Source organism: Leuciscus leuciscus (assembly GCF_965113295.1).
Source record: "Leuciscus leuciscus genome assembly, chromosome: 3".
Lineage (NCBI taxonomy): Eukaryota > Metazoa > Chordata > Actinopteri > Cypriniformes > Leuciscidae > Leuciscus > Leuciscus leuciscus.
The window spans coordinates 60,415,259-60,436,805 of record NC_138727.1 but is presented as its reverse complement, the minus strand read 5'-3'; the positions used below and the strand labels follow the sequence as shown (position 1 = coordinate 60,436,805).

The 21,547-nt window shown below is 41.1% G+C and overlaps 2 protein-coding genes and 1 long non-coding RNA gene across 3 annotated transcripts in view; all 3 read right to left on the bottom strand.

Moving 5' to 3' along the window:
- LOC309493668 (polymeric immunoglobulin receptor-like) overlaps positions 1-21,547 on the bottom strand; it is a 282,931-nt gene extending 261,384 nt beyond the window's left edge. Inside the window, exon 1 of the mRNA XM_082162859.1 lies at positions 21,271-21,547. Coding sequence (XP_082018985.1) covers positions 21,271-21,475 — 205 coding nt within the window. The 5' untranslated portion in view covers positions 21,476-21,547. The remainder of the gene's footprint in view (positions 1-21,270) is intronic.
- On the bottom strand, positions 2,740-4,156 carry LOC309495357. Its single transcript, XR_014204628.1, has 3 exons — positions 4,064-4,156; positions 3,799-3,926; positions 2,740-2,766 (listed from the first exon to the last, which is right to left on the bottom strand). It is a non-coding gene; the product is annotated as an uncharacterized lncRNA (long non-coding RNA).
- On the bottom strand, positions 14,926-19,783 carry LOC309494750 (polymeric immunoglobulin receptor-like; the record flags this gene model as incomplete). Its single annotated transcript, XM_082164161.1, has 6 exons — positions 14,926-15,047; positions 15,711-16,001; positions 16,078-16,395; positions 16,478-16,780; positions 16,850-17,164; positions 19,720-19,783. The coding sequence occupies 6 exons, from the start codon at positions 19,781-19,783 to the stop codon at positions 14,926-14,928; spliced, it is 1,413 nt and encodes a 470-aa protein (XP_082020287.1).

The following is a 21,547-nucleotide window of genomic DNA, read 5'->3' as shown; positions in this document are numbered from 1 at the left end:
GTAGAGCATAGTGTCAGGTGTAGATCAGAGGGGATTGTGAGCAAGTGTGCAGTAGAGTATAGTGACAGGTGTAGATCAGAGGGGATTATGGGTAAGTAGTAGAGTATAGTGTCAGGTGTAGATCAGAGGGGATTATGGGTAAGTGTGCAGTAGAGTATAGTGTCAGGTGTAGATCAGAGGGGATTGTGAGCAAGTGTGCAGTAGAGTATAGTGGCAGGTGTAGATCAGAGGGGATTATGGGTAAGTGTGCAGTAGAGTATAGTGTCAGGTGTAGATCAGAGGGGATTGTGGGTAAGTGTGCAGTAGAGTATAGTGACAGGTGTAGATCAGAGGGGATTATGGGTAAGTGTGCAGTAGAGTATAGTGGCAGGTGTAGATCAGAGGGGATTATGGGTAAGTGTGCAGTAGAGTATAGTGGCAGGTGTAGATCAGAGGGGATTATGGGTAAGTGTGCAGTAGAGTATAGTGGCTGGTGTAGATCAGAGGGGATTGTGGGTAAGTGTGCAATAGAGTATAGTGTCAGGTGTAGATCAGAGGGGATTGTGGGTAAGTGTGCAGTAGAGTATAGTGTCAGGTGTAGATCAGAGGGGATTGTGGGCAAGTGCACAGTAAAAACAGAAGTGTTAATTTAACTCCTATAGAGTTGAATTTGACTCTGTTTCAGATAACATTTGGTCCCACTCGAAATCAGTGTAAAATTTACTCTTTGGTCAGTGTCAAGTTTTTAGAGTTAATTCTACTCAATATTGTGTAAAAAATAACAATGAAATGTGTAAAAGTATTTAACTCTGTAGTTTAATCACACTGTTAAGAGTAATATGATTACACTGTATAGAGTTAATTTAACTACAATTTAACTTTTAAAAAATGACACTTTAAGTGTAATATTTACTTTTAATTTCTCTACAGTGTTTTAAAAAATATTTATACTACAGGGCCGTTGGATGCTTGAATCTGATTGGTTGACGAACGTTCTAAGGTGTGCATTATTTTCAGGGAAACGCACGGCTAAAGTAGTTCCAGGCAGGTCTTGACCGCATTACAGTTCCATATCACTTCGCGTAGTCAACTGTAATAACGGAAAATCGGATACAAATCATAACAAGAAAAAGCATTTCGCCCCATGCGCTTGATCTGCAATTTTCAATGTCTAGCTTCACAATCAATAGAAACATGCAGTTTAATTTGAATAAATAAACTATAAAGTCCTATCTATAATCAATAGAAAATTAAACTGAATATAGGCTAAATAAATGGATAGTCCTGCAGCACGGATTTTTATTGCAGATAATTTAACAAATAAATAATTATTGATAGGCCTACTTGTTAAAAGGGCTTTGGGTTTCATTTATTTGGCTAGTCTACTGTCATCTGTCAATAATAGAAAGAAAAAAAGAATTAACGAATTCATTAAAACGAATTGAATTAATTAATAAATAATAATATTGACGCACATGCTTTTCTGTCTCATTATTGCAACATCTCTCTCTAATAACTGCATTAATAACTGCATAAAGCCGGGAACACACTTTAAGGCCGGTTATGAATGTAATTTGATACTTATATGACTGATCATGCCCAAACGCGTGTTCAGCGCGTTCAGTCTGTTCAAAGTCGGTGTTTAAAATCTGCTGCAGTCGATGAAACAGTCAGAGAATGTGTCAGCTAGTCGTGTGTCCCAGCATTAGTCTGCTATCAGCGGCTCAAACCTCCGTTACTAACTCTGAAATGACGTTTTGGAATTAGCAACGGAGGCATGGGATTAGATGCGTAAGAAATTAGTCCTACATACAAGAGCGTTTTAATGACAAAAACTTTACAAACGTCTTGAAATACATAATCTGAACAATGTTTCGAGGTGTGGTAACTGTAGTATAAGCGGAATAATTGACTTCAGGCCGTTGAATTATTAGAAAAATAATGCACACCCGAGGTGTAACGGCCACTCCGCTTCGCGTCGTGACCGCATTACCACCTCGGGTGTGCATTATTTTTCTAATAATTCAACGGCCTGTCGTCAATTATTCCTTACATAAATCATAAGATGCAGTGTTACTGAATTATAGAACTATCAACTACTATCAAATGAAAACAAGCACAATAACACTAGATCACAGCACTCACCATTTATTGTAAAAAAAAGTATTTCAATACCAGGTAATTTACATTGCAAACTCATTGCCTTGTCTCTGACAGAAACATGTAACATCATAAAAATGTTTACCAGAGAAAGCAATATGGCACAACAAGTAGAGTTGTGTCATTCCCTCCATATAAATCTTGAACGATCTCTTCCATGGAAATCACCACAGAATTCAGTGTACTTTGACCAACACCTGCTGCCTTTAGATCAGAAATTACAGCTGAACAACTATTCACAATGTATGGCGAAGATAGATAGATAAGATGGTCACTTTTGCAAAGAAAACACTTATATATAGTTTTATCTCAACTAACGCACCATTCTTGCTCGCAACTCTGCAACTCTAGGAGTCTCTTTTGTTTCCCCCATGTCGATGTTATAGATGGTTGTTTGCACAAAAGTGAAAAAGCTGCTCAGGGAAGAACTGTATGACGTACCAAAGACGTAATGGGCTTTAAAGAGTTCGTCAAAAGCTCCAACTGAACCTGTTGCCTTGCATGGAAGTGCATGCTTGTCAACCACAATGAAGTAGGAGTGAATGGTGCTCTGTGTGGATCCCTGGGCGAGAAGGTAGGGCTGACTGCTTTGGGTGATGTTAGATGCTGCTGCACACTGGTTCCAACCTACAACAAAACACATTCAAAAGAATTGTTTTGGTGACTAACTTCTGACAATAGATCAGATCACCTCAAACTGTGCACAAGATTGAGGTGATGGAAGATACATTTTAAACAACTGTTAAAGGATTAGTTCACTTTGAAAACATTTTTTGCTGATAATTTACTCACCCCCATGTCATCCAAGATGTTCATGTCTTTCTTTCTTTCTTTAGTCAAAAATAAATTAAGGCTTTTGAGGAAAACATTCCAGGATTTTTCTCCATATAATGGACTTCCATAGTGACCAACGGTTTGAGGGTTCAAATGAGGGGTCAAATGTCCATCTCAATACTGCTTCAAAGACTCAACACAATCCCAGCAGAGAAATAAGGGTCTTATCTAGCGAAACGATCGGCTGTTTTCAAAATAAAAATAAAAATGATATACTTTTTAACCACAACTGCACGTCTTGTAGAATCTCAAGATCCGCTACACATTACGTCATGACGTCGGAAAGGTCACGCGAGACATTTCACAAAGACTAATATAAACGGCCTTTACCAAAAAAAAACAAAAAAAACAAAAAAAACAATGATGTCGGACGATTTTGAAAATGAGATCGAGTTTTTCGCGCTTCCCTACATTTTTTAACCGGCTTACGTCTATGTCCCGCGTGACCTTTCCGACGTCATGACGTAATGCGTGGCGCATCTTGAGATTCTACAACACGTGCAATTGTGGTTAAAAAGTATATTATTTTTATTTTTATTTTGAAAACGACCAATCGTTTCGCTAGATAAGACCCTTATTTCTCTGCTGGGGGATGTCGAGACTTTGAAGCTGCATTGAGACAGACTTTGAACCCTCATTTGAACCCTCAAACCGTTGGTGACCATTGAAGTCCATTATATGGAGAAAAATCCTGGAATGTTTTCCTCAAAAACCTTAATTTATTTTCGACTGAAGAAAGAAAGACATGGACCTCTTGGATGACATGGGGGTTAGTAAATAATCAGCAAACATTTTTTTATAAGTGAACTAATCCTTTAAGCATACCTTTTGAAATCTGATGAGCTGATCTACAGCTTGATATGCAGACAGCTTTCCCGGCCTCTTTCTACCTTGTGCAGATGGTGGTAGCAAATGTAGCAGCAGCAAGATGGCAGACATTTCACTGTCCCAGCCTACAAATAAGTAAATAAAAACCTGGTTAACATTATGCCATAGCATAGTATTCAAATTGACAACTTGCACCATTACGAAAATGTACATTACACACCTACATAACCCACAATAAAAAGTAAAACAGTTCCATTCATACCATTCTCAACTTCAGCAGCTGACTCAGCATTGCGCATCAAATCCAAGAGTTCTGTGGTGGGTACAAGTCCATGGCTTTCCTTTATTACTTTTGCTTTGAAAGTGGTTGACCACTTCTCCAAGAATTTGTTGGCAGTGGCCTCACCAAACAGAAGTCTGAAATCTTGTTCTATCTGCAATGTAACACACATAGACAGAAGTGATGAGTAATACCTAATGCTACATTGGATATTTTGGTGATGCAGTGAATTAAGATGTCATACCAGTCCTGGTGTGTCCAGAAATCGTGGGAAGACCAAGAAGACATCTGATGATTTGGCTTCATCGTTGACCACTGCTTGCCGATATATGAAGGTCATTTTCATCTTCTCACGGATAGTCTTTTCATCAGCAGAGTTTCTCAAAATAGCAATAGCTGCTTCCACATCCTCATCAGATGGCTCTCTGTCATAGGTGAAGGGCTGACGACCACGGCCTGGCCCACCAACTTAAGACAAAATACAATGTTAACTCATTTCTGTACAATTCACAGGTCACCATTACAATCACATGTCATTGATCAGTAAAAATACCTTTAGGAGATTTGCTGACTGAGGCACCTCTCTCCTCTGCTGTTTTTCTTTGTATGGTCTTCAATCGCCATGCAAGGTATCCCGAACCACTCTCCGGATCGTAGTAATGTTCCTATGTGATTATAAATAAATTATAGAGGAGTACTATTAACATTTCAAAGAGTGAATATGTGCATAATGTTGCAATAACCCATTTACTTACATATCCATGTTTTGAGTATGGGTCTTCTAGATAGGGAAACAAAGCTACTATCCCCTGAGCATACATCACTCTGACACTTTTGGGGGGAGATGTCCTAGCATATGAATTCAAAGTTAACATCACACTCAATTGACATTGCACAACACAATTTACATAATTAATAACTGTAAAATAATAACAATGTTTCTTTACAGCCCATCTATATGCTTAATGCTTACACATGTGTTTCTGTCATCTCAGCATCAAGTATGTTAATCATCTGTCTTCTGGTGGCATCTGTCAGAGATTTGGTTTTTCCATACTCTTGCATAATGCATTCACCACCAGGCTTTGATGTTAGGATTTTTTCAATCAACTATAGGTGGAATAAAATGTGCTTTCCGTTATTGTAAAACCAAATGTAATGCTGAAAAAAATACTTATCTAAAGAACACTTCCCATGGTGAAACAACATTCAGATTGGACTTAACAGCAATTTCCACAACTTACTGCTTTTGCCTCGTAGTTTATGTGGCATGGCCTTTTAGGCTGGCTTCCTTCGGCAGCGGCTTCTTCTTCAACAGGGTCACACATCATGAAATTCAGGATGACGGTGTCATCAGATGTACCCGAGCATGATGATGATTGAGAGGCACCTGTTCATTATGAAATTTGTACAAAACATAGAAACATATTACAAGAAACAGTTATTTTTTAAGACAATAAATGTTCTCATTCTGCAATGTGTCTGTGTCTGACTGGTCATACACCTTAATGTCTGGCTGCCTGCTTTCTGGTATGTTGAATTTTAGACACGCTGTTTAAAAAAAAAAGACAAGTATCTGCACCCGATTTTATGTAACTGAAAATATAAAGCACAACAGACATTATTATTGACCTAACTAGATATCATAACATAATAGGTTAATGCTGTATTAGTTTGTCATTGGGTGATGTATATTGCTTTAACCTAATATACCCACCTTCTTTCAAGAAAGCATCGAATGTCAGCTCAGACAGCTTGACATATTTCTGCTCTTCCCCGAATTGAACACGCAACAGCATTTTGCCCCTGTTAACAAAGAATATATATATAAAAAATCATAATGTAGGGCTTGTTCTACTAAGTTAAGAGTTACCTATCCATTTATCTCAGTAGTGGCAATGCACTATGCATTACTTAAGTTAGATGTTACACTGCAATTGCAAAGGGTGGCTGAAGAAGACAAAGTTGTGCTGGTTGAATAGGCTATTTTCTGCAGCAAATGGGTTAACTTAGGCTAGTTAAAGTTTAGAGGCATGGTGTCCCATTAGCTACCAAATAACTATGCCAAAGTTAGCTAGCTCATTAGCTATTTTAGTTCGAACAGTAACCCGTTAAAATGGTTAAGCCATATTAAACAAACACGTCATGCAATCAGTGATCTAAGTTATCGTTTTATAAGACCAACATTAACTATCAGAAGCATGCTACCATTAAAAGTATATATAAAAAACCCAATTAACGTTGCCTGGGAAGCTAAAAAATACGTTAGCTAAGAATAGCTATTAACTGTATTAAATCTTTTGTTGTTATAGCGACCGAGCTAACGTTATTTTAGGCATAAATCATTCTGACCAACTTCATTCGTGAAAATATTGCAACACATAAATAAACACAGTTACCGATACGGATTGCTATAGCTGGTTACTTGTAATATGACCTCAACTAATATCAGCACAACTCTAAAATTATGTGAAGTTAAAAAATACCGTTTTGGTGTTGACAACACAGGGATGTTAACGTACTTACCTAGCAATATCAGTGGCCTAACGTACGTTACTCCATCGCAATCTTCCTCCACCGACATGCGTGCCAAACTTCAGCACAGCACAATGGCGGGTATTCATCACTGCTGTAGAGTTGAAATTGTCATGCGTTTCTGCAGATTTTTACACTTACTTTTAACTCCACTGATAGAGCAACTTTACTCTCCAAAATGTTGAAAATACTCTATCTGGGTTAAAATAACTTTACTCTGAAATATTAACACCCCATTTTTTACTGTGGGTGCAGTAGAGTATAGTGTCAGGTGTAGATCAGAGGGGATTATGGGTAAGTGTGCAGTATAGTGGCAGGTGTAGATCAGAGGGGATTATGGGTAAGTGTGCAGTGGAGTATAGTGTCAGGTGTAGATCAGAGGGGATTATGGGTAAGTGTGCAGTATAGTGGCAGGTGTAGATCAGAGGGGATTATGGGTAAGTGTGCAGTATAGTGGCAGGTGTAGATCAAAGGGGATTGTGGGTAAGTGTGCAGTAGAGTATAGTGTCAGGTGTAGATCAGAGGGGATTATGGGTAAGTGTGCAGTATAGTGGCAGGTGTAGATCAGAGGGGATTATGGGTAAGTGTGCAGTAGAGTATAGTGTCAGGTGTAGATCAGAGGGGATTTCGGGTAAGTGTGCAGTATAGTGGCAGGTGTAGATCAAAGGGGATTGTGGGTAAGTGTGCAGTGGAGTATAGTGGCAGGTGTAGATCAAAGGGGATTGTGGGTAAGTGTGCAGTAGAGTATAGTCATTTGGATCTGCTCAAGAATGTGCGATCTGAGATTAAACAAGAGAAAAATATGATGTGCAGAATTAAATTTACAGACAAAAACACAATAACTTCAGTGAATGAAGGGTCTGAATCAACTTTATTGACCAAGTATGCAAAATACACAAGGAATTTGTCACAGGAATGAGGAGTCCCACACATATATGCAATGTATTATAAAAGTTGCAGATACCAAATACAGTGCTTAGCAGACAACAACTATAACTAAACTAAAATATAACAACAGTGCTCTTAATTACATGAATACAAAAGAGAGAAAAATAAAGATAACATGAGAAGTCAGATAGTATTTAAAATTTTTAAAGCTTCTGGAGGAAAAAAGCTATTCTGGAATCTTGCAGTAATCGTTTTAATCGTCCCGGGATTTCCGCTTAACTGGTTTGCGCCCAGTGGGATTTTTTTTTATAGAAAGATAAAGAAATACGGGAGAAATACAGGAAAATATTTTAACGGGATAGCAAGGTAAAATACGGGAGAATCCCGCGAAAAATGGGAGGGTTTGACAGGTATGCTGTTGGGTGGCAGAGCTGTAGCAAACAGTAAATGATGAACACAGGACAGATTCAGTCGAAGCCCTGTAGAATTTGCACAGAATTTCCCTTGACAGGTTATACTTCCTTAATTGATGGAGGAAAAACATCATCTGCTATGCTTTTTTTTTTTTTGATGATTTGGACAATGTTCCACTCCCACTACAGATCCCTGTGTTGCCTTTGGCTTGCTCAGTTGGGGATATTTTGGGGATATTTAATTAAATTGTATCAATCAATAAATTCCTCTTGAAACAAACTTTGTTGTATTATTTTAATTTAATACTGTGAAGCTGCTTTGATACAATCTGTATTGTGAAAAGCGCTATACAAATAAACTTGACTTGACTTGACTTGGTAATGCCAAGGAACTTGTAGGATTCACTGCTAGCCACTATACAACCATTAATTATGAGTGGAGACAAACATGAAGGTTTTTTCTTAAAGTCAACACTCATCTCTCTTGCTGATGTTTAATTGGAGGTTATTGCGTCTACACCACAAGGCAGGGCTGGACTGGCCATCGGGCATACCGGGCATTTGCCCGGTGGGCCGACGTGCTTTTTGGGCTGATACATCTCATACTCATACATAATTTGTATTATTATTATTATTATTATTATGTTTAACGGCCCATAAAATTTGTACATCGGCGGCCCATTCGTTTTGTTTTGTTTTGCTTAATTGGGTTTGTGCCGGTGTAATGCAGTGGTCAAAAAAAGTCACCGACAGGGGGAGGGTGCTGTGAGGTTTTGTGCTGGTGCACGGCTGCAAGCGAAGTCAGAGCTGAAGAAAAAGCTGGCTCAAAACCTCACAGCACCCTCCCCCTGTCGGTGATTGGTTGGAACACTATTTGTTTTGGTTTTGAGTGTTTGGCTAAACCATTTGTTTTTGTGTGCAGATCTCAGAGCCTAGGCTGCCTACAGAGACGCGGTTTTTAGACGGCATGCTTATGGGGCGGGCAGCTGGCGGATCGTTAGGAAAGATTAGATGAATGTGAAAAATATTTTTGGGCCTGAAATCACTGATACCACCTTTAAGCTATGTCATGATCCGGTGTAGGAACCCATAACCCAGTTACAGATTATTTCCACATTGCATAGTTGACGATTACATAGACAGTATATAAAGACGATTACCGCAATTCACTAGAAATTTAATGAGAGGCATTTGTAAACCATGTTTTCCGCCAAAATAAAACCTTGATGCAGTTTGCGTCAAAATAAAAGATCATGTGCTTATCTCTTTCAAGTATAGAAATTGGTACAAAACTAATTATGAAAGTTTCCTTTATTTTTTAGTGCATTTGTTTTACAAAATATGGCTATTACTGTCATTGGATTAATATTATAACTATTATTATGTAGTAGGTGTAATGTAAATAGACACTGTAACTAAAAGAGGTTTGAATTTTTTCATATAATTTGCACACTGAATATGGGTTGGAGCTTTTAATTTTGAACTCTCAAAGTGCACCAGATTGATGAATTTAACATTAAAATGCACAAAATTTTCTCACGGGGGGGGGGGGGGGGGGGGGGGGCATGCCCCCGGACCCCCCTAGAAGAACCAAGGTCCACCCACCACAGTTTTACCAAAAATCCTGTGAGAAACACTGGTATTGCTATGCCATTGCAGCTTATAGCTTGTTTTAGGATTCATCACTGTGGAGTATAGTTCAACTGTATTAATTAATAAATGTCAAATTTTCACTCATTCCTATACTCACTCATTACATGGCATTAGTGGTTTTAAGGAGTAGGAGTTGGTATGCATATAATTAAGGGCTGATAATTAATTATGATCATATAGTGGGCCAGTCTGGGCCAAAATGCCCGGGCCGATTTTTTGTCCCAGTCCAGCCCTGCCACAAGGAGAGCTGTTCCACCTCCTGCCTATATACGGATTCATCTCCATACTGAAAAAGGCCAATGCTTTTAGTGTCTTCAGACAATTTTAAGAACTTGACAGTAGAATCTGAGGAAGCGCTGTCGTTCGTAATATATGAAAAATAATAGCAGGGAGAGCAACATCAGAAGTTAACGCAAGTAGCTGCATTTGAAAAAACATCCCTTTGAAGACATTTTAAAATGTCTCGAAGAAAAAATTCAGAAACAGTTCTTGGTTTAGTCTGTAGCAATTATGAGCATCATATTAAACAATAGGGGTCGGTGGCATAAACTGCTAAGACTAGTTTTACAAGTTAGTCATCAAATTTTTTTCTTTAAGACTGTTCATACCTGTAACATAAAAATGTAGATTGGTCTAATTTAATAGTGAACAGTAAGACCTACCAAACTGCTAGTTGATCATATTAACATGATGGGTATTTTTATGCAACTGGCCCCAGTAGCCTATGATATGTTTTCGTGTGACTGTGTGTGTGTGTGTGTGTGTGTGTGTGTGTGTGTGTGTGTGTGTGTGTGTGTGTGTGTGTGTGCTTATGAAGGACAGCATCACCTCATCTTAATAAACACTCAGTCACAGTGAATCCTCCAATCAGCAGCAGAGTCAAACACAAAGAAATAATGTTGATCAAAGAGAAATCTGAAAATACATAAACACACACAGTGACGATTAGAGAGAAATGGGGATGTACAAATGTATAGTTAAACACATAGTAAACAAACATTCAGAATTCATAGAATTCAAATACACACAGTTGTGAATAAATGAAAAGTGTAGTATTTTTATGAAGCTGCTCTGATTTTGCTGTTCTGATTACAGCCAAAACTAATAGATAAAATCATTAATATTAATAAATAATAAAAAATGTAATTCAAAACCTCGCACAATACAAAACCTCGCACAATACAACTTTAACATCATAGGATGTCCTGTTACTTTATCCTCTACAGTAAAAGACCTGGGTGTTATACTCGATTGCAACCTGTCTTTTGAAAATCATATTTCATATGTTACAAAAACAGCATTTTTCCACCTTAGAAACATTGCTAAGCTACGTAATATGCTATCAGTTTCTGATGCAGAAAAGTTAGTTCATGCATTCATGACCTCGAGACTGGATTACTGTAATGCTTTACTAGCTGGTTGTCCTGCATCCTCAATAAACAAGCTACAGTTAGTCCAAAATGCCGCCGCTAGAGTTCTTACTAGATCAAGAAAATATGATCATATAACACCGATTTTATCATCACTGCATTGGTTACCTATAAAGTTCCATATTAATTACAAGGTATTGCTACTGACCTATAAAGCCCTAAACGGCTTAGCTCCAGTCTATTTAACGGATCTTTTATCACCCTATAATCCATCGCGCTCTTTAAGATCACTAAATTCAAGGCTTTTGGTCATACCTAGGATATCCAGAACCACCAAAGGAGGGAGAGCATTCTCACATTTGGCTCCAAAACTCTGGAATAGTCTTCCTGATACTGTTCGTTGCTCAGACTCGCTCTCCCAGTTTAAAACTAGATTAAAGTCGCATCTCTTCAGCCAGGCATTCATATAATCCTACAGTTCAAACTACAATCCGGCCTCTAGCTCATAAATGCCAGAGGAGAACTGGCCCCCGACTGAGCCTGGGTTCTCCCAAGGTTTTTTTTTCTCCATTAGGTCACCTGATGGAGTTTTAGGACACCATTAGGTCACTTGATGAAGTTTTTCGGTTCCTTGCCACTGTTGCCTTTGGCTTGCTCAGTTGGGGATATTTTGGGGATATTTAATTTAATTTTATCAATCAATAAATTCCTCTTGAAACAAACTTTGTTGTATTATTTTAATTTAATACTGTGAAGCTGCTTTGATACAATCTGTATTGTGAAAAGCGCTATACAAATAATCTTGACTTGACTTGACTTAATTCCTCAATTTTGATGACTAACTTGAAAGACTAGTCTTAGCAGTTTATGCCACCGACCCCTATTGTTTAATATGATTATGATATTTATCTGCTGTTCCACAGGACCACTGGGAAAGCGTACCTTTCGTTGGAAGGTCTACGCTGCGGAAGCCATATTCTGCCCGAAGGAGGTAACGTGGAGAAACACATATTGACTGAGTGAACTTAGCGGCAGTACAACAACATATGGCATGTCACTGAGTTGGCTCCAGCCAATAACTGGGTTCGGAAGAGGGAACTCAACTAGAGCAAAAAGGCGCACTTATCCAGTCCATAGGAGGGGAATGGCGCAGCAAGCCGAAACTACAAACCGGGCTAAGGTGAAGCTGGATTCGTGTGAAGGGAGCCCACAAAGCAACCGGCTCGACACATAGGCTAATTTCTTAGCAAATGTGCTGGTGTCGCCCAGCCCACAACTCTTAATCTGTCAGTGAGGCACTCATGTCAAGGCCCAGGAAGGAGTTCACTACCCAGGTGGGCACGGTGCACCTTGGGATTTCACCAAGATTATGGCCACACTCATTTATCTGTTAGTAGGCCAACCTCTGCATGGAAACTGCCTTCCCTTCTGCTGGTTTCCATAACAGACAAGAGCTGGAGAGATCCTGAGACTTTGCACTCTGTCCTATATAACCGCACTAGCAGAACTATATTCTGTCCTATATAACCGCACTAGACTAGAAAAGTCAGGGCTGGGTCTACCTCCTCCGTGGCAGTGCTTGCAGGCTCACCATCTGGTCCTGTTTTAAGGGAGAGGTAGGAACCTTGGGCACAAATCCAGGCCGGGGTTATGAGAGTTAGCCGGCCCAAAACCAGGCACAATTTTTTGACCGAAAATGTGTGCAGGTCCCCTACCTTAGTAGGAGAACTGTTTCTTTAAAAACAGATTTTTAACTCAACCACCTGTAGTACTCATGGGAGGTCTCAGAGTGCAATAGCACTGGAGATAGGTCCCTATAGAAGGTATAGAGGGGGCGCAAGGAAGATTTCATCTCCTTGCACCGGTCAGGAACCTGACGATCAAGTCGTACTTCCCATATCTCAACTGCATCCTGATGTGCTTTAAGGGCAACACCATTTTGAGGGTTAAGCGGAACAGCCACACTCTGACCCATCTTCTGCAGGAAGGAAGTACAGAAGTGATCGAACACTCTCGGGGTAGCAGTCGCCGGACACAGCTACATCACGACAGACCGCTCCACTGGAGGGATAGCCTTGTAATCCGTAGCTGCACCTCCATCAAAGGTAGTGAGGGAGGAGGAACTACTAAGGCGGTTTCTGGCAGAAAAGGGTGCCGTCCACAATCTAGTAAGCTCCTCATGCACTTCAGGGAACAAAGGGCCTGGGGCGGCGGGTCCGCTCCGAGAAACCAATCATCCAACCGAGATGGTTCGGGACACGGTGGAGAATTCCAGACGAGCCCTACCGCATCGGCGGCCCTTTTCTTTGTAGAATTGAAAATAATCCAAGATATTTTAAATGAACAAAGATATTTGCTTGACTGGTTTTCTACCCCCCTCTTCCTACCCAGGGCCGTTTGAAGGAATTTGGGGGCCCCAAGCAAAATGGACATGGAGGCCATTGTCAACCACACAATAACGAGTAGCTCAGTTTCGTTCCGCTTACATTACGTTTGCCATTTGATGTTGGGCAATGTTGTGGTCGCGCCGGCGTCTCTACATTATGAGCGCGCTTGCCACGCGCAACGCGCCTACATTTGAAATAACGAAATTTTGGTCGGCAGGAAAAATGATCCAACGAACCGTCCGGTTTGAAAATGCGTACCGAACACCGAACCGAAAGCCTCGTACCGAACGGTTCAATACGAATACGTGTATCGTTACACCCCTACTTACCACTATCTTGTTTTTTCTTATCCTCCTCTTCCTTTCTATTCATTCTTTTCTGCCTTCCTGAAGCATAATTCCGCTTCATGATGACTGCCGAGGAGTTTTTGTATTTTGCCGGCAGCAGAGATCACGTGGTTGGCTGGCTGCTGTCAGCGACTACTGAGAGGGAATGGCATCTTGAGGGGGATCCCGATAACAGTGTCATTGCACTTTACTGCATTGACTATCAAAGGGGCGCTCACACAGTTTGTCGTTGCATTTTATTCTTAACCAGTCGTTGTCTTGGGGCCCCAGGCCAGCTCGGGGCCCCAAGCAATTGCTTGGTTTGCCTGCCTTGTCGCGACGGGCCTGTTCCTACCACAATGACCATTTGGAGTTCCTAAGGCACAGAGGGGCTGATAGTGATCTAGGCCTGCAGGCCAAATGTTTGTACTTTGGGGGTCGATGAATTGTCACACCTTTAGTACAGTGGTGGAAGTGTAATTATCTGATTGGTCAGTTTGAATGTCTCACATTTGGGTTTTAGTCACATGGTCAAGGAAAGGATAAAACAAGATTGAAACTGTTGCTCTGTCTCTTTTCTTCTCTGGGTCCCTTTCTTGTGGGCTCTCTTATTCTTGGGGCTCTCTCCTTTTGCCTTCTCGTTTCTTTGTCTCACTCACTCTCTCTCTCTCTCTCTCTCTCTCTCTCTCTCTCTCTCTCTCTCTCTCTCTCTCTCTCTCTCTCTCTCTCAGGTAACATTTTACATGCTGGGTAAGATTAATGGTATAAGTTATCATCATCTCATACATCTATTTTGTAACTATTTTATTTTGTCATTAAACATTTTCAATTACAACTAATGTGCTAACTAGTTTTGATTTGGTATTGACTTTGAAGTGCTACATATTGCAATACAATATTGTCACTCTCTATAGCAACGCTCGCCCACAAATATTAAGCTATTGTAACTGCACTTATTTCCGTCGTTGGTATAAGTGGCAGTGGGTGGTATAGACAAGAAATGTGCAGTTTTCTACCATCTTGCTAATAACGTTTCTTTAGTCATCCGGCAGTTCTTGCAGCTTGAACCACTGCAGGAATTTCCAGAGCACAGCTCTCCCTCCGATGCTGCGATGGACATCCTGTCCTCTGGAGGGGCCCCGAATTAAACGGCTGGTTGGTCCACTAAAGAGGGACCAGCACGTTCCCCTGGGAGCTCCACTGGCTGCGGTGTAAGAAAGGAGGGAGGGATCCACAGGGCTTTGCCGGGCGGATTTCTCCTCACCGTAATCCTCAGATCACCCAAACCATGCGGCACTCCAGGCTTCCCCTGGGAAGTTGACCCAGAGGGCGCTCTAGAGCGGGGCATAGACGTGGGGACTCCACCTTCGCATTTAACGAAGGCGAGTCTCGATCTTAACACAGAGATGACCATGTTCCCACACTGAGAACATGAATCATCCACGAGAGCTGCTTCAGCATGCTGTAAGCCCAAACACGTGATGCATCTATCGTGACCGTCAGAGGGGGACAGAGCCCTACCGCACCCAGAAACGAACAGATGGAATGGCATCTTGAAAAAGATGCAAACACACCTGTGTTGCTCTTTCAGGAAATGGGACCCGTCACCAGTGCCGGAGCACACAGGTGAACAACCGCGGCAACACTTTACAATGACGCACTCACTACTTCCACCCTCAACCGGCCGTCAACAAAACACTCTTTATAAAAATGCTGTTAAAACAGCAGTTGAGAGCTTCCGTAGCTCACGATCACCGCTGCAATTGCTGTAACCACCAGCACTGGGAGAGTCTTGCAGAAGAACACAGACACACTCGCTCGTTGTGAAACAACACTCTTCAGAGACATCAGATAACCGATCGGCTCTGAAGCGAAAGACAACTGGTGCGTGCATCCACTTCCGTATTTATACCTGCGCTGCCGGGCGGGGCGTGTGATGCAATTCACGCACACCAATGTCTATTGGTCCGTTTTTACAATACTCGAAGATGACCTGGCGTGATTATGTCGAACGTGCCCGACTGAAAGGGAACTTAATTTACAATGCAAAATTATACAAAAATGTATCTTACCCTTTTTAACAGTAAGAGTGACTTTAGTGGTGATGTGAGATCCACACCAGTATATCCCAGAATCCTCTTCTCTCAGATCAGTGATGTTTACAGTAAAGACTCCAGTAGAAGCTTCATCACTGAAAGAGAATCGATCATCTCTGATCGTCTCCAATGAAACTCCATCCTTCACACACATGGAGGGTTCATGTGCTTTGCAGAAGCATTTCTGATGTTCATCATGATGTTTGCACTGGATTGACACGTCGTCTCCTTCATACTTAGTCAAGTTCAGCTCTGGAAATATTAGAAATATAAGAACATCAATTCACAGCCATAGTTTCACATATTCAGATGTATAAACCTTCCTCACCCTCGTTCATGATGACGATCAGATGAGTGTGAAGATAATTCACGTCTCTCTCTAATGTCACTGCACACCAGTATTTCCCAGCATCCTCTGCTGTCAGTCCAGTGATGGTCCCAGTGAAGACACTTGCAGTGACGTCATCATTTAGAGTCAATCTGTCAGTCTTGGTCTCTTTCTCTTCTCTCACAGTCTCATTGAGAGTATTTCTATCTCTAGTGGAGCACTTCCCCTTACAGAGAGACTTTGACTTTGATTTATAGATTGAATCATAAGGGCAGAAGATCTCAGCAGATTCTCCTTCACGTCTCACTACTGGAGCCACTGCAAACAAACACAGACATTTAACACACATGATTCTGAATATACTGTATTTACTACAATGAAATCATCTGAATTCACTCACTGAAGAGGTTGAGCTGAATTTTGGTGGTCAGGGAGATGAAAGTCAAATGTGTGTCTCTGGTTTCTGCTCCACACCAGTAAACTCCAGCATCTCTCACGCTCACATTACTGATGCTCACTGTAAAAACTCTCTCTTCATTTCTCTCAGATGAAGGACTCATTTCTGTCACTGCAGATGTGCTTATGTTTTGACAGATATGATTATCATCCTCTTTGCAGAAATGAACTTTATGTTCTTTTGGGGTCTGACAAATTATGTTGACTTTTTCACCAAGATGAGCAGATTCAATCACAAACGTTACATCTGTAATTAAAGACAAATTACATAAAAATCACTAATACTTCATGCATGCCAGTATTTCTGGTTCCTCACCGTCTCTGACGAGCAGCTGAAGTTCAGTGAAGCTCTCAGTATAGTGAGACACATTCACTCCACATCTGTATGTTCCTGCATCTGCAGCTTTCAGCTCTCTAAAAAACACCATCAAGACTCCTGCTCTGGTGTCGTCATATAAAGAAACATCTCCATTCTCAATCCATTCATCCTGAACTCCTGGATTCTTCCTCTCTGAACATCCATCTGATTCTTTACAGATGTATTTTGGCTTGGTTTTGTATTGAGGATGTTCAGACTTGATCATCATACGACCTCCTGAGTGACCAGTCACTCTAGACACGCCCACTTTATCTGTCAATCACAAATATCATTAAATCTCAAAGATAATTATATTAAGTTTTTGCAAGATTTGATTTAGAGTTTGTCCTACTTACTAATAATATATAGATTAACAGTATTAATAATGGAGTAACTGTACGAATGGCTGTTGTTCCAAACTCCACATAAATAAACTCCTCCATCATCTGGTGTCACAGCAGTAATTTTCACACTGAAGAAATGTTTATGTCTGTCATCATAAATGCTCAATCTTTCTTTCTGATCCTGTGATTTAGTAGTGGAGATCATCTCATCAATTAAGTCATTTCTTGTTTTGAATATGGTTTTCCCATCATACCTTTGATCCAAAGAATATTCACAGCTGAAAGCAGTTTCTGCACTGTTTTCATTCACTGTTTTTGATGCTCCGCAACACGAATCTGTCAACATTCAAAGTATTAATTTGTAAACTGGGAGAACTACATAAAAATATGAAACAAGGAAAACATCTCGGGTTAAAATCTCGGGTTTCTGTTCCCTAAAAAGCGGGAATGAGATGCTGCACTTGATTTAAGCGCTATGGGAAAACCTCTTTGTTTTACTGGTTGTGAACATGTGTGTCATTTTGTCTGAAGAACGTCCTGAACATGCCCTCAGTGCGGCAATGAAGCGCAGCATCTCGTTCCCGCTTTTTCAAGGAACAGGGTTACAGTCAAGCAACCACAGACGTTCCATTTCAAAAGTTACTCTTAATGCTGCACTTGATTTAAGCGCTATGGGAACGAGAATACCAACGCCGCCAGACATGAGCTTGGGATGTCGACTCAAGGACATATGAGCATGGAGTAACATGAGCATCCAAACTATAAAATCGAATAAATGTGTGCGTAGAGGACCAGCCTGCCACATCACATACTTGCTGAAAGGGGGCACCTCATGCTAAAGCCCTGGAGGATGCAACCCCCTGGTTGAATGAGCCCTAACGCTTAGAGGCGAAGCTTGACTGTGCGCCTCATAGGCTATGGCAATGGCATCCCTCATCAAATGTGACATAGTCTGCTTTGTGTCGAAAAATCTTTCCCAGATCTAACTGACCACATCAGGATGGAGCTTCCAATCCCCATGTGTGACCTCCTGTCTGGACAATAAATCTGCTCCCACATTCATGCTTCCAGGAATGTGAATTGCCCTAGGGACAGGAACTTATCCTGAGCCCAAAACAGAAACTATTGCGCTAGTTTGTCCAAACAGCGTTCGCCCAATCACAGTCCGCCCTGGTGATATATACAAGTGACTACTTCAATGTTGTCCAACCGCACCAGGACAAGGTAGCATCTTAACTGGTGGAAGTTCTTCAGGGTCAGAAATACAGCCATCAATTTAAGGCAACTGATGTGCCAGTCGGGTTGACGGCCTATCCAGATCCACCGGGCTGGACGTCAATCTCAGACAGCACCCCAGCTCTTCAGGGAAGTGTCTGTCGTAAACAACCTGTGATGACAACACGCACCTAGAGTGGGACCCAAGGTGAGGAACCGGGGTCTATGCCACATAGAAAGGCTAGAAGCCTTACCCTTATTTGCCTCTGTGGATTGGCCCTTGGACGAAATCCCCTGGCTTTTAGTCACAGCTGAAACTGTCTCATGTGCAGAAGGCCCGAGGACACAGCTGCCAAAAGACCTAGAACGCTTTGAAAGTGATGGAAAGTATTTTCCTGACCTGGCCTAATATCACTCAGGGTGTTTAAGATGGACTTGACATGTGCGGGGGACAGCTGTGCCCACATGGAGTCCCATACAACCCCTAAATACCTTGTCCTCAAACTTCCTGTATAGTGGCAGAATTTCTATATAAAAATATGCATCCTTGAGGTCGATTGTGACAAAGCAATCTTTGGGTTGAATTTGAGACACAATCAGCATTTGTCAACTGTCAACATTTTAAACTTGAATATTCTGAGAGAACGGTTCAGACCGCGAAGGTAAATCTTGGCGCAGTTTTCAGACTATCTGTTTCGGAGGGAAACATGTTCTATGGCCCCTTTGTCCAGCAGAGTTGCAGTTCTGGACTGTATCAGCAAGTTCCAGTAGTGGGGGAATGTTAAATATCCCGTGTCCTGGGGAACAGCAGGAAGCAACTGAATATGTAACATTTCGCTGGAAACCACTGCTCCCCGAAACACCAATGGTAGCGGGGATGGAACAGCGGTGTCATGAGGGTGTCGGGAAGGATCTACTTAATATATGTTTAGGTGCCCCATTCCGCGGGGCTTTATTACCCCAGTAGGCCTGGTACGTCTGCCATAGTGTGAAGAGAAGCAGCAGCATGACCCGCTGACTGAAGCGCCTTCCCAACCAACGTGAATGTTGTTTAGCACAGCTTACTGGGGATTGCTCACTTTATGATTACCACGTGCCATTGCACCCACGATAGTTGAATAAGTCAACGTCGAGGGCACAAAGACACATGAAGAAGGGAAGAGAGGCCGCTGAGGCCCCTCCCCCTGGCCGCCGGAAAGAAATCTGCTCTAACTCAGAGCGCTTGCTCTCTCTCCTGTGGTCAGTCTAGCTGTAATCTGGCCACTGCACGAGTGACCACCTCGAGTAACTCCTCATGCACTTTATCATCGCGGTAGGAGCGCTCAAAGGCCATCTCCGGGTGGCTATTTTGCCATTTAATTCCTCAGAATTAAATATAGCCAAATAATAGCCAGACAAAATACTAAAACAAGCATCTAACTTTTCATCAGATGAATATTAAATCATTTCACAGAACTAAATGCAGCCAAATATCAACCAGACAAGTAAAACGGTCTGGACGACAGGCTGAATATAGTCATTTTGATATTAGAGCATTTTCAATGAAGAATCATAGCTTGCAAACACACACCATTCGTTTGCACGCGATCATAGGAATAAGAGAGAAAGGGAATCTCCTGTCTGCTCAGATCCCTCGCATTATATACGTATGTAGCAAATGCGTAATCTGTATTGACAAGAGAGTCTACGTGCTCAGCCCGATCTGAAGAAGGGTGGTGCTTCAGCAGAAGACAGGAGGACAATGCGATCTGAAGAGAGAACGAGAGAAAGGGTCTGCTCAGTTCCCTCGCATTTTATACATTATATACAGACCCGTAATCTGTATTGACGAGAATCTACATGCCGAGGCAGCGTACGGGAGGACGACGCGTTCTGAAGAGAGAAAGGGAATGATCCGTCTCCCGCTCCTTAGCCAGATTGAGTCGCGATATACAAGACGAGCACCAAGCACTTGAATGTAGAGCAACTCACAATGCTTGCACTCACCATTCGACATGATTCTCTCTATTTAAAAAAAAACTACTTTTTATTTTCCGGTGTAGAGAAAGAGAGTGAGAAAGGCTTTATTCCTTCCTGACAAAACTAACTAAAAGAGTATAGTTTGAGAGGAAAGTGTTCCAGCACACACACACAGTACACAATGCGGTTCTTCAGACAAAATGACCTGATGAGCGCACCTGTCACACGTCTATTTATAGCCTCTGACCTGCACATTCTGATGACATCATCACCAGAGGTTATTTAAGCCAAATTCTTCCACGTGTTTCCACACATTCACAACCAGTCAAAAAAGAGAGGTTTTCCCATAGCGCTTAAATCAAGCACTTCATTGAGAGTAGCTTTTGAAAGGTAACAATGACAAATAGATTGTATTGATAATTTTTTTCCTACTCACTCATTATGTGCAAATGAACTGTTTTAATAATGGAGTAACTGTATGACTGTCCTTTGATCCAAACTCCACATAAATAAACTCCTCCATCATCTGGAGTCACAGCAGAAATTGTCACATTGAATATATTTTTCTGTTTGTCATCAGAAACTCTGAATCTTTGTTTCTTATTCCATGTGCTATATATTGTCTCAATTGAGTCTTTTCCTTCTTTGAATATGATCTTGGGATCATTAATATGATTCTGTGAATATTCACAGCTGAAGGTTGCAGTTTCTCCAATATTCACCATCACTCTCTTTGACACTTTACAACATAGATCTGTAATAATAAATAAAGCTGTCACATAATAAAGAAATATATTACAGATAGCTTTTATATGATAAGTAGTTTTACTAAACAAAAACTTTAATCTTTATATGACTGACCTTCTTCCACCTTCAAAGTCATATCAATGTACTGCTGGCCAACAACTCTAATCCAGTATCTTCCAGCATCATGTTGGTTCAGTTCTCTGATGTAGATCATGAGTTTTCCCTCATTGTTTTTAAACAGTGTGAATCGTCCTTCATTAATCCATTTATCATGTTTCTTATAATTTATTATTGTTCTCCACTCAGGTAATTTGGCCATATATTTAGCAGAGTTACTGAACCAAGTCTTCTGTGAATCAACAAGAAGACTTCCTCCAGAATATCCAGTGAC